At 32.4% G+C, this 13349-nt stretch overlaps 4 protein-coding genes across 4 annotated transcripts; 1 reads left to right on the top strand and 3 right to left on the bottom strand.

Moving 5' to 3' along the window:
- Positions 1-2960: 2960 nt before the first annotated feature.
- LOC131631352 (class I heat shock protein-like) lies at positions 2961-3917 on the bottom strand. Its single transcript, XM_058902143.1, has 2 exons — positions 3832-3917; positions 2961-3273 (listed from the first exon to the last, which is right to left on the bottom strand). The coding sequence occupies exons 1-2, from the start codon at positions 3915-3917 to the stop codon at positions 2961-2963; spliced, it is 399 nt and encodes a 132-aa protein (XP_058758126.1).
- A 1358-nt stretch (positions 3918-5275) lies between these two features.
- Positions 5276-6552, top strand: LOC131631351 (uncharacterized). Its single transcript, XM_058902142.1, has 2 exons — positions 5276-5745; positions 6540-6552. The coding sequence occupies exons 1-2, from the start codon at positions 5276-5278 to the stop codon at positions 6550-6552; spliced, it is 483 nt and encodes a 160-aa protein (XP_058758125.1).
- Positions 6553-8374: 1822 nt separating this feature from the next.
- Positions 8375-10656, bottom strand: LOC131631377 (L-type lectin-domain containing receptor kinase IX.1-like). The gene has a single exon (XM_058902170.1). It carries the CDS (start codon positions 10619-10621, stop codon positions 8564-8566), a length of 2058 nt encoding a protein of 685 aa, XP_058758153.1. The 5' UTR covers positions 10622-10656; the 3' UTR covers positions 8375-8563.
- A 424-nt stretch (positions 10657-11080) lies between these two features.
- On the bottom strand, positions 11081-13276 carry LOC131631374 (L-type lectin-domain containing receptor kinase IX.1-like). Its single transcript, XM_058902167.1, has one exon. It carries the CDS (start codon positions 13192-13194, stop codon positions 11125-11127), a length of 2070 nt encoding a protein of 689 aa, XP_058758150.1. The 5' UTR covers positions 13195-13276; the 3' UTR covers positions 11081-11124.
- Positions 13277-13349: the final 73 nt, after the last annotated feature.

Below are 13349 nucleotides of genomic sequence, written 5' to 3'. Positions count from 1 at the left end.
ATAATTTACTTTAAATGATTTTTTTAGTCTTTGTAAATAAATTTTGTTATTCCTAGTCAAAATAAAAACTTTATTTTAATTTTTTTTAAAGGTGAATTCTTATCTATCCAACTCAAAAAGTTGGGTAAAGTTACATTCGATGTAAAATGTCTTGGATACAACCAAAAAGTATATTATTTAATAATTAATTAAATAAAATAAAACTAAATGATACAATGTGATTGGTGGAAGGTACACTGTCCAATTTTTTGTGATGGGTAGAGAAGTTGTCCCTTTTTTTAAAGGAAAAACATATCTATCATTGAATATTGCCATAAAGACTTTCTAGACATTTACATTGGGCTTTTCTAGAATGGCAATTTTTTATGGGCTATCTTATGGATCTGATAATTATCAGTCTTGTTGTTACATCTAATTTGCGTCATTGTAATAAATAACATGTGGAGGAAGATGTCATGACATTGTGTGATTCATTTTGTCTCTATGAGCTTAAATCATGAAGCAACATGTGAAGCATAATGTTTCACAGATTGTGAGATATTGTGTCTCGCTCAGAAGCTAGTTCTCATTAAGAGAATCTTGTGCCAGATTGAAGATTTGTTTCTATATTTGTCTAATCTTGTTGAAATATTTTATGTGGTTTTTGAAATATGGAAAATTTCCCAAAAGATCATTCACCAAAATTTTAAAAGATACAAACCCTAATGGACTTTACAGATTGACTCCATTGCTATTTAAGGAGGAGCTCTCCATTGTAAAAGTTTTAAACGTTGAGACTCAAGCAAGATGTGTTTAGTTGTTTCAAGTATTTTGTTTTTGTTTTGTTTTACTTTAGTGTAGTTATACTATATTCGTAAGTCATATTCTTAAGTTAAGGAATAAGTATTATTGAGTTGTAATTTGCGCAATCATTCATAAGCTATTGTAACTGTCTGAACACTTAGGACAGCGTTTGAGCGAAAGTAAGAATGGTTTCATATTTAGGGAGAGTCCTGAATTGGAATTCGTTGGTAGTACTAAGAAAAAGAGGCATTGAACTAGGAGGGTTCAAATAAGATCAATTTGTAGTTTTGACTCTTAAGAATAAATTTTCTCTCTTGGGTTAACGCACTTCCGGCGTAGGTGATTTTGCACCAAACTGGGTTAACGATCCTTGCATCATTTTACTTATCGTTATTATTTTATTGATTACATATTAATCTTGTCATACACATTATTACAATATTGTATGTGACATCTTGGCATTCAAAGAACGAAATTTCAATTGGCATTAGAGCAATCACTCGTTCTGGTTGGCTGAGCTTCAGAGAATCTATTCAATGTGATCAAAATAGATAATGCTAAAGAAGGATTATCTATAAATCAACCACATATTCTAGATGGCGCAAACTATAATTATTTGAAACCCCACATGGTTGCTTTCCTCAGGTTAATGAATATCAAAACATGGAAAATAGACATTAAAGGATTCACTCCCAATGGTTACTACACAAGATGACACACAATCACTAAAGCTAGAAGAAGATTGGTCTAAATAAAAAGATGAAGAAGCTCATGGAAATTTTCATGCTCTCATTTCCATTTTCAACGAAGCAGACAAAAACATCTTTTGACTCATTAATACGTGTTATGATGCTAACAATGTTTGCCAGACTCTTAAGAGTGCTCATGAAGTCACTTCAAAAGTACGCATGTAAAGACTTCAACTCCTCACTACCAAATTTGAATACCTAAGGATGAAAGAAGATGAAACAATTACTAATTTCAATGTTCGACTATGTGTCATAGCTAACAACTCATTTGCTCTTGGTGAAAAAATTTCTGAAGAGAAGCTGGCCAGAAAAATTCTCAGACACTTTTAAAAAGGTCTGACATGAAAGTTACATCAATTATAGAAGCTCAAGACATAGATAATATCAAAGTGGATAAACTTATAAGCTCATTATTCACCTTTAATATGGCTATCAACGATGAATTTGAGAGAAGAAACAAAGGTGTTATCTTCAAAGTTGGCATTAAAAATGACGAGGAACGGGTAAGAAGAAGTCAAGAAGATACTGATGATAACCTATTTAAGTATGTTGCTTTACTTTCAAAAAAGATTGGTAAGGTTATGAGAAAATTTGATACTGAGACTTAAGGACCTAGTTGTTTCATATTTATACAGTATTTTCCTAATTCGTTGACCTCAATTATATTCATGTATTAGTATCATATTTTTAACGCTTTACTTAATATGATTCTAAATAAGTATTATGTGAGATGTTACACAAAATTTAAAACTTTATCTAACTGATTAAATTTTAAAACTCGTATCATTTTCACCAAACAACCGTCTTTAATCGCTTGTATTACAACTCCTAGTCAATTAAAGCACACATAATCGATTAGGGACTGGCTATAAATGATACCTCAACTTTTCTTTTTCATTCATTTTTTTTAATATTAACAACTTAGACTAAATCAATTATTAATTTACAAATATTAACAACTTATGTATAGAAGTAAGACTTACCAACTTACCATTTAAATTATAAAACAAAGACTTTAATTCCAAAAGCTTTCCTTATCAGCTGCCTAACCATACCATGGCTTATGCTTTGGGTTTGTATTTACTATAAATCACTTTGCCATTACCAAATATACCATTTCCTTTTAATTGTCAACAAAGTCATCTTCAATACATAAGCTATGTCCCTTCTTCCATAGGCAGTGGTTATTTGGATTAGGTGTAGTTTTGAGTCATCTTCAATACATAAGCTATTGACCGTTGGTTAACTAAACTATTGACTGTATCCAACTAACCATAGCAATTTGGAAATAGAAGTTGTGTATTTTTGCAATCTGAGTAGATTAAATTTAAAAATTACTACAAACAGGGGAGTTTATTCACATAAATTTTTTGAAATTACATAACACATTCTACAACGAGAAATAGAGTAAGAGAACTCGATTTTGATTTAGCCAGAGATTTCAATAGTCTTGACTTCAGGTTTCTCCACCTCTTCTTTAGGAATGGTCACAGTGAGAACACCATTCTCCATGTTTGCTTTGATTTGATCCATTTTAGCATTCTCCGGTAATCTAAACCTTCTCATGAATTTTCCACTGCTACGCTCCACTCGATGCCATTGATCGTTCTTATCTTCCTTCTCAATGTCTCTCTCTCCGCTTATCTGAAGAACGCTATTATCTTCAATCTCAACCTTCACTTCCTCCTTCTTCAGTCCTGGAAGATCCGCCTTGAAAGTGTTTCTAACCACTAGATTAAAACTAAAAATCACTCAAACTCTTAGAATATGAAACCCTAAGAATTTCTATCTCCGTCTCTCTAGAAATCACCTCTATGCAAGGAAAATGAAGACACAACAACTTAAATATGACATAGATTTTGAAATAGTTGTCTCACGTATGTGTTAGTCGCACTACGTTTGACAAGGAAATTTAATTTTCCCAAGGCTTCGCCTCATTCGCTCAAATTTTTTAAATTGCAATTGTTGATTAACCTTGTAATCTTAGCTTAGCTTCTCATAAGGAAAAACCTGAATATTAAACTTAGTTGCGATTTCAAGACACACTCCATAATATTGAATATAGTTAGGGATGACAAAAAAATTGTACCCGCGAATATCCGAATATTAAATCCATCATGGGTATGGGGCGAGTAGCATAATAAATATTTGCGGATAAAATAAAAGGATACTTAAATATCCGTTTAGTAATGGATATGGATACAAGTTTAATTATACTCATGCCCGCTGATATCCTATTCATATTTAAGCTTCTTCTTTATTTCATACATCACTTTAACAATTCCACATTTCAACCAACCACTTTCCATGCCCAACCAATGTCTTCCTTTCTACTCCTCTGTTGTCAGCTCTTTCACCATAATTCACAATCACAATATCATTCATTTTTTGTTAAAAATGAAATGTATGGATATTATGTTTTGGTGAAAATGAAGAAAATTAATATGACAAAATTTTGTTGTTAAAATAAGAGAAATTTGTATGAATGTTATGTGATAATAGTTTTTTGTCTTTAAAAGAGGTTGAAAATATATTTATTTTTTTCAATTTTTTTTAAAAAAAATGCTATCCATATATTTCTGTAAATATTCGTGGATACCTTAAAATTTACGGATTATTTATTTAGAGTATACCCTCACAGATATGAGACGGATAAGATTATCATATTTATTCAATAGGAGGGATACTGATATCACGTTGTTCGTCCCTATAAATATCTATTTACATCCCTAAATGTAATATACCACTTAATTGTGTTAAATATTTAATTTGTTGTCAGAATTAACATCGTATACATTAAAATATAATTTCTTTATAAGAAATTGTTGTTTGTAGACTATCTGTAAGACCATTTACAATAGTGGTGTTGAAATGGTGTGTTGAAAGTTTGGTAGATTAATTGGTGTTGAAAAGATTCAACATGTTGAACGAGGAGGGAGTGAGGGCTACACAAAACACTTGGCAAAATCTTATTGGTTGTTGTGATTGTAATGGGGTGTTGAATGGAGTGTTGAAAGTTTGGTAGATTAATTGGGGTGCAGTTACCGTGCATAGATGAAAATCTATGCACCGTGCATAGATTATTATGGACCCTTGGATCATTAGATCAAATTCTAAAGATCAATTGTTATTACTCAAAACTCAACACTCACTACTCAAAACTCAATACTCACCACTCAATACTCATTACTCAATACTCAATATTAGATTAAAAACATGATCCAATGGCTTAGATTGACTTATGCATGGTGCATAAGGAAAATCCTTATGCATATTAGCCAATGCCGATTAATTGGTGTTGAAAAGATTCAACATGTTGAATGAGGAGGGAGTGAGGGCTACACAAAACACTTCGCAAAATCTTATTGGTTGTTGTGATTTTTTAGATTTTTATTTCTTCCTAATTATTTGAGGTCAATTAGTTCATAGCAATATTTTTTTCACCAAAATTCATCATTTTTTGGGTCTATAAATAGAGACTTGTTTCATTTAATTTTGACACAAAAAAATTAACTTTCTTCTCTCTAGTTTTTCTATTTAGCCCTCAATAAACTCTTGTTTGTAGCTCTAAACATCTTTTTAGTGAAATAGATCCCAACAATAACCCTTTTAACATCCAAAATTCTACTAATTATTACCCTTTCAACTACCCAAATCCCAACGACTACATATTTCAAAATCAATCTTCCAACCAACAAGATCCCCAAAATATACCAAATTATGGATTTTCTCCAAATTTCATAATGTTGTCATCTAACCCAAATTATCGTCCATATTATGGATCAGTGATGTCATATTCATCTCAAGCACCCCCTTATTATTCTTCTACTCGAATGGGAAATGAAAATGTTTTGATTGTTGGACTTGATGAATTTCTTGAATTTTCTACACAAACGACTCTTGGTGCCATGAGCGGTGGTCAAGAAGCCACTCCAAATGCAGAGGATTTAACTCCTGTTTGTCGGAAAATCCCCAAATGGACCACTGATCAAAATTTGGTTCTAATTGGTGGGTGGATTAAATATGGAACAAATATAGTTGTTAGGAGAAAACAAAAAAGTGATTCATATTGGGGTAAAATTGTTGATTACTGTAATGAGCATTGCTCATTTGATCCTCCCCGTGATGGAGATGTGTGTATAAATCATTACAACTACATGAACAAAATACTTAATAAATGCACTGGTTGTGATATACCATATTATGTAGTCAGGTAGGAGGAAATATTGGATCTGGAAGTAGTGGATCTAAGAGAGCCCACTAGAGTGATGCAAGTGATTCCAACTATGTAGGACCTAGTGCTCGCCCAATGGGGAGGGATGCAGCTAAAAGAAAAGGTTAAAAAAAGCAAGAGTACAACCTTATAATCTGTCAATGAAGAGTGGAATGAATTCAAACAATTTAAGGAGAAAGAGTTGGAACGATTGGACAAAATAACCATGAGGCAAAATGAGGCTAACCAATTGTTAAAGAAAATACTGAGGCAAAGAAGATGGAGATGTTTATGAAGATAAGTTCAAAGGAGCATCTCGATGACCGGAGCAAAGAGTTGTTGGAAAAGTTGGGTCGCAATCTATTTGGAAATTAAGTGTTGTCTAGTCGTTGTTTGTGTTTTATCACTTTCTGCCTTATCTATTATTTAGCTTTATTGCATTATTACTATAAGAAAATTATGTGTTGTCAAGTCGTTGTTTGTATTTTGTCACTTTGTGTCTTGCATTATTTGTTTGGAAATTAAATGTTGTCAAGTCATTGTTTGTATTTTGTCACTTTGTGCCTGATCTATTATTTAACTTCATTGCATTATATGTTTGGAGGTGCTACCTACATTTGCGAATCATGTGCATGATAGATCTGTGATGCATGATTCAAGTGTACATCATGAATTGCAAGCAGATCTATTCAAACACATATGTGCAAAATTCGGAATATTTCATGATTAAATAGATTGTTTGTGAGTTGAGTTGAGTTTGTTGTACTAATTAAGTTATGTGTGTTTCATTGTAGGTGTGTTGTGTGATTAGTGTATTGTATTGCATTTTAAGTTTTTTGTAATTTTATTTGTTTTAATAATGACTATCCATAATTCCATATGTCTCGTCTTTATTACTTGCAAGGAAAAAAGTTAATTAAGAATATAAAATTAGAAAAATAAAATTCAAATAAAAAATTAAAAAAATTAATTTAATTCTTAATTATTTTAATTTAATTTCAATCGATAATTGTTATTAATATATAACCACTAAATCAAAAACATAAAAGAAAACAAGAATGTGAAATAAAAGTGGTGGGATATAGTGTTGAATTTTATTAAACAAAATCATAATGAGTAAAAGTTGAATGAATGTTAAATTATTAGGTGGAAGAGAGAAGATGACGTGGAATGAAAAAAGTGAAATAGATGGTGATGAATATATACTAGTAAACCATTATACATAGTCTAAGTTGAGACTTGTCGTTGGAGTGACATGAGATCCCAATAACATTTTTGTTCTTGAAGCGAAAGTTTTAGCCCTCAAGAAAGTTATCCAATGTGTTATTCTGTTAAATATTGATCGAATTATCTTCGAAAGTGATTCTCTTAGAGTGGTGCAAGCTTTTCACTCTATTACCGTAAGAATTTTGGAGTTTTATACTATAATTAAAGATATTCAGTTACTATTATATAATTTTCCCAACTTTGAGGTGAAGGTGAAATTTGTTAAACATCAAACAAATATGATTGCTCACTCGTTAGTGAAAGCGGCCAATTCTTGAACTAGGCGTAATATTATGCATGTAATTCTTCTTTATATTGAATTTTTTTGAGAAAAGTTAATTTTGATTTGTTAAAGAAAAAGTTGAAAGTTATGGGAAAAAATGTAATTTTTCTAAAAGGTTCAAGAAATAAGAATGAGTGTTTGGTCATAAAAAGAAAAGAAAGGATGACGTGTTTGAAAATAAAGATTTACGTATATGTTTTACTTTGTCCCAACTAATGCAATGCAACCATATTGACTCTCATCTACTAAAACCCAAATGAGTCAATCTTTTTTTTTTTTAATATTCTTGGCAAAGAACGATAATCAACATTTAATTAGATAGGATTCACACAAAAGATAGTGATTTCAAGGATTTATCTATTTAAAGAAGATACCATCGAATGTTCTAAAATATTTTATTTTAAAAATTTATACATAAAAAATAACTAACATAAATATCTAATATCTCATTCCATTTGAGACATGACATAACAAATTCAAATTCACATTTGTCTCTGTAAACATTTAATTTTGTTTTTACGATAAATTTAATCAATTCTATTTATTTATTATTATTAAAAATATTTATTTTATTTTAATTAAAAATGTATTTACCAGAGACATAAAATTCTTATTTTTAAATATCAAAATTTCTCTTTTTCTCATGGATCACTATCAACAAAATACATATTTTATTTTAATTAATAATTGTCTTTATTTGAAACACAAAATTCTTATTTTAAAATGTTAAATTTCTCTTTTTTTCTCCGGATCACTGTCAGCAAAATATCAATTTTATTTTAATTAACAATTACTTTTATTTGAAACATATAATTTATTTTTTTCTTTTCTCCATTTTAATGGTTTTTTTCTTCTTTTTATAGAATTATTTAATACAACTGAATTTATATTATCATTATTTATTTTATAAATACATAATTCATTTCAAATTTACTTTTATATATAAATAAAATCGCACATATATTTTTCTAGTTTTGTTAAAAACCTTAGCTTCTAAACTTGATGTTATATGAAAAATAAAAAAAGCTTTGGACCAATACATTATTAAAGACTTAAATTAATTGTGCCCCTAATGTATAATTTTACTTCAAGCATCTGTTATTAGACATTTTAACATATTGCCAAGGTGTTTTAACTTAAAATTGCATGAACAAACTGCATTAGACAAGTTAACATAAAAGATACAAAAGATTATGTGTAACACTAATCAACAATCTCAATTCAACAAAAACATAATTCTTAAAAGAAAAAAAAAAAAAAATCAAAACATCAAATGGTGTTGTATGTATTTAGAAGAGCAGCAGAAGGAGAAACAACCTCAAATGCTGTGCTTGATTGTGATGACCCTGTGAAGGTACTATTGCTTGAAGTAGAGATCCCACTTTTGTTATTTTCAAAACCACTAGTCTTGAATTTAGAGGACACAGAATTGAAAGATGAATGCATCTGCAATGGAAGAGTAGGCAAAGGAGCATCAAAATTAAGAACCTGAACAACTTGTCTAATCATAGGCCTCTGAACATGATCTATATGAGTACACCAAAGTCCAACAATCATCAACCTCTCAACCTCCTTCTCATTGAACTCACCATACAATCTTGAATCACCTGCTTTAACAATTTCACCTATACCATAAAGCTCCCAAACCCAATCCACCAAGTAAACATGTCCTTCACCAAGACTTGGCTCAATTGCTTTTCTACCACAAGCTATCTCCAAAGCAACTACTCCGAAACTATATACATCAGATTCTCTACTAGCTCTACCTCTGGTTGCAGCCTCAGGTGATAGATATCCATATGTTCCTGCTAGAACTGTTGTCTTTGATTCTGTCTCATGGCTCATTAGTCTCGCCAAACCGAAATCTCCAAGCTTTGCGTTGAAATTACTATCCAACATGATGTTGCTTGATTTTATGTCTCTATGTAGTACACACTTTTCACATTCTTCATGTAGGTACGATAACGCTGAGGCTAAGCCTCTAGCTATGTTGTATCGCACGGGCCATGTCAACAAGCCTTTACCTTTGAAAAGATAAGAATCTAAGCTTCCGTTTTCCATGAACTCGTAAACTAATAGAAGATCATTTTGCTTGTGACACCAACCAAAGAGTTGAACCAAATTCTTTTGCCTCAATTGGCTAATAACTTTGACTTCAGATGCATATTCCTTTACTCCTTGATTTGATCCCTTAGAAACTTTCTTAATTGCAACATGAGTTTTTAAGTCTTTTATGAATCCCTTGTAGACTCCTCCGAAACCACCCTCTCCGATTTTGCATTCCTTTGCAAAGTTGTTTGTTGCGGAAGCAAGTTCTTCATAGGTAAACTTTCTAGGTAGAGAGCTTCTTTCAAAATCATTATCCATTTCGAGATCCGTCTGCAAAACATCCTCCATTCTGGTATTTCTCAGCTTCCGTTTCACAAAACAAACCAACACGATAACACAAATAAAAACAGCAGCACCACCGATAACACCAAGTCCTATAACAAGTCCCGTGTTTGTTCCGTTCTCGTCAGCTTCAAAATCTGAACTTGACTTGAAAGACCATGAGTTAAGAGTATGATACTCCCACCAGAAACCTGTTGCTGAAGTGAATCCGAATTCAACCCAATCAGGTAGATTATCTTTCAGATTAACAACACTTGACAAGTGCTGTTGGATTATGTTGTTATCTTGATAGCCTGTGAAGGTGACAGTAATGTTGTTTGAACTCGAATTGTAACTCACTTCAGCATCATATCCTCTTTCGTCCATACTAGTGAACCATTGCGTCGTGTAAGAAGTGGCGATAGAATTAACATCAATTCCGACATGATCATATTTAGGATCCCAATCATTAACAAAAGTATCAAATTCCACAGCCACAAATGGATTTTCTTTTGTGTAATTTGGATTACTCAACTGTTCTCGGCTCACGAGGCCAATACCACTTCCGTCTCTTGGAACAGGCAGTGGAAAATTCGGGTGTGCTAAGTAGAAGGTGATTCCATCTCCATGATGAGTTTTGTTGGGGGTGTTAATAGTAAAGGAGAAACGAGTTGTGAAATCTGTGACTTCACCTGTGTTTGTGTCCCAAAGATGAAACAGTTTTGAGTATGTGACTCTACCTAGACTGTCTTTCTCGTACTTTGTGAGTTGGAGAGATTGGTTGTCTTGAGAGACATCACCTGAGAAATTGAAGGCAATTGTTTTGTCACTACTAAGGTTGTCATAGTTGAATGATAATGGAGCTGCATGAGATTTTACAACTAGCAAGAGTGATAACGTTACGAAAAAGAAAGCAAGAAGAGGAGTTTTCTGATAATAATAGTAAGATGATGCCATAGTTGGAAATGTAAATGTGATGTTGGATGGGAAATACTAATAATAATACAAAATGGTATGGCATGAAGTGGTTGTATGTAGGTATTAGTAATTAATTAGTAATAAAGGTTTATTGATTGTGATTGGTGGTTGATTGAGTCAATGAGTTTACCTTTGAAATAGTCTTGGTCAATTTGTTTATGAGTCTTCTGTTTCAATGAATCCATCCATATAAGTGTAAAAATGACCTAAGTTTTCCAAAAATTCATTTTCTAAAATAAGATGGTCAAAAAGTAAAACTATAAAGGTTTAAAGAATTTTTTTTATCAATATACTATTTTTTTAATCAATGTTGTAGAAAAGAATTGGAACTTGCTATGCTAGGTATAACAGTTAACCAGATAGTTGAAGTCAATTTGAATAAACAAATGAAAAAAATCTAACATAGAAAAATGAGATTAATAAGGAAGGTTACATGAAAATACATTTAAAAGATAGAAAGATGGATTAAAATAAAATTAATTTCATCTAGAATACAGAAGAGACACAGAAGGAGAAACATCAGAAGTAGTAGTAGTTGAGTTTGTGTTTGAACTATAACTTATTATATTCTTGCTTTGACCTTCCTCTGAACCACTTATGCTAAATGGAGATGTGAATGAATTAAAAGGGCCTTCGGCATATGTTGGCACTGGCATACTTGATGGAAGATGAGGCATTGGAGCTTCAAAATTAAGCACTTGAATAGCTTGTCTCATTGAAGGCCTATTATTAGGATCAGGGTGAGCACACAAAAGACCAACAATCATCAAGCACTTTATTTGTTCCTCATCAAAATCTCCACTTAGTCTTTCATCCACTGCTTCAAGAATTCTCCCTCTTCCATATAGCCCCCAAACCCACTCCACAATATGTACTTCATTTTCTTGAGCCTTAATATTTACTGGTTTTCTTCCACAAGCTATCTCTAAAGCAACAATTCCGAAACTATACACGTCTGTTTCTTTACTAGCCCTTCCAGTGGTAGCACATTCAGGGGCCATGTATCCCATAGTCCCTGCTAAAGCTGTTGTTTGTGCGCCTTTTCCATGATCCACAAACCTTGCTAAACCAAAATCTCCAAGTTTTGCATTAAACTCTGAATCAAGCATTATGTTGCTTGCTTTTATGTCTCTATGTACAACACATTGTTCCCATTCTTCATGCAAATATAACAATGCAGAAGCCAAGCCTTTAGCTATTGTATATCTAACAGCCCATTTCAAAAAGCTTTGTTTTTTAAAAAGATGAATGTCTAAACTACCATTCGGCATGTACTCATATACAAGCAATAACTTCTTCCTTTCATGACACCAACCAATCAATTGCACTAGATTCCGATGCCTTAATTTGCTAATAATGGTTACTTCTGATGCAAACTCCTTTATCCCTTGATGAGAATCTTCCGACACTCTCTTAATAGCAACATGAGATTTTGCATCTTTAAGAAAACCTCTATAAACACCTCCAAATCCTCCTTCTCCTAGCTTGTGCTCATCTTTGAAATTATTAGCTGCATGTGCTAGTGCTGCATATGTATACTTCTTGGGTCCCGTCCCTCTTCCGAAATCCTCACCCATGTACTCTTCAAATTCACCATCTTCCTCTTTTATTTTCTTCCACTTCTTCCACAAGTAAACCGAAATAAGAATGAACACGCAGATGAAAACAAATCCACCAATTCCCAATCCGACTACTAGGCCTGTCTTGGCCTTTTCCTTCTTAGAACCAGGAGCAGTGATTGTTTTATTGTTATCTTGATCTGCTTCCAAAGTTGAGCTAAAATCCCATGAAGATATACTATGAATAGCATATGAAGTTCCTGTGGCAGCTGAGAAACCAATAGTAACAAATTCTGGCAGATAAAGTCTGAGATCAACTATGGCAGATAAAGATTGGTTCACAGAAGTAGAAGATGTTAAATTATTGAAACCAGTGAATATAATACTTAGATTTCTTGAACTAGCATTGTAATTGATCCAAGCCTCATTAAGTCTACCCTTTTTTATATCAGCCAGCCATGTTGCATTAGCAACAGATTTCACCGAGTTGATGTCGATTCCGGCATGCTCATGTGCTGGATGTGGATCCCAGTCATTGGTAAAGATATCAAACTCCACAGCAACAAATGGATAGTCAGTTGAGTTCAGTGGTTGGTTATCAAGTGTTAAACCCATAGCACCTCCTTGTGTTGCATTAGGCATCTCAGAACCATAAGGGACAAGAAAAAATGCAATTCCATCACCATAATATAGCCTTTTCTGTGAATCTATGGTAAAAGTGAAATGAGATGTGAAATCTGTGAGATTCTTTGTGGTTTTGTTCCATAGGAAAATTGGTTGGAAATATGTGGCTCTACCAATACTTCTATTCATTTGCTTGTCTTGTTGGTTTGTTGTAAGTTGAATAGTCGATGTTGCTGGAATTGCTGATCCATTATAGATTATGGTCTTGTTATTAGGATCAAAACGAGTGAAATTAAAGGACAAAGAGGATGCAATTGGAATAATCAAGTTTAAGAGTAAGAAAATAGATGACAGTATTTGGATATTCATTGCTTTTGGTGCTGTAAATAGGTGAAACTGCAAAATGTTAAGCTACTTTATGAGCTTTCTATAGGCTACCATTGTTTACTAATTATTCTTTCTTTCTTTTTCTTTACCAAATGCCGACTTTATGCCACTTGTAAGGAAAGACCAAGTTTTGTAGA

Source organism: Vicia villosa, unplaced genomic scaffold (genome assembly GCF_029867415.1).
Source record: "Vicia villosa cultivar HV-30 ecotype Madison, WI unplaced genomic scaffold, Vvil1.0 ctg.000816F_1_1, whole genome shotgun sequence".
NCBI lineage: Eukaryota > Viridiplantae > Streptophyta > Magnoliopsida > Fabales > Fabaceae > Vicia > Vicia villosa.
This window is presented reverse-complemented; position numbering and strand designations above follow the sequence as displayed.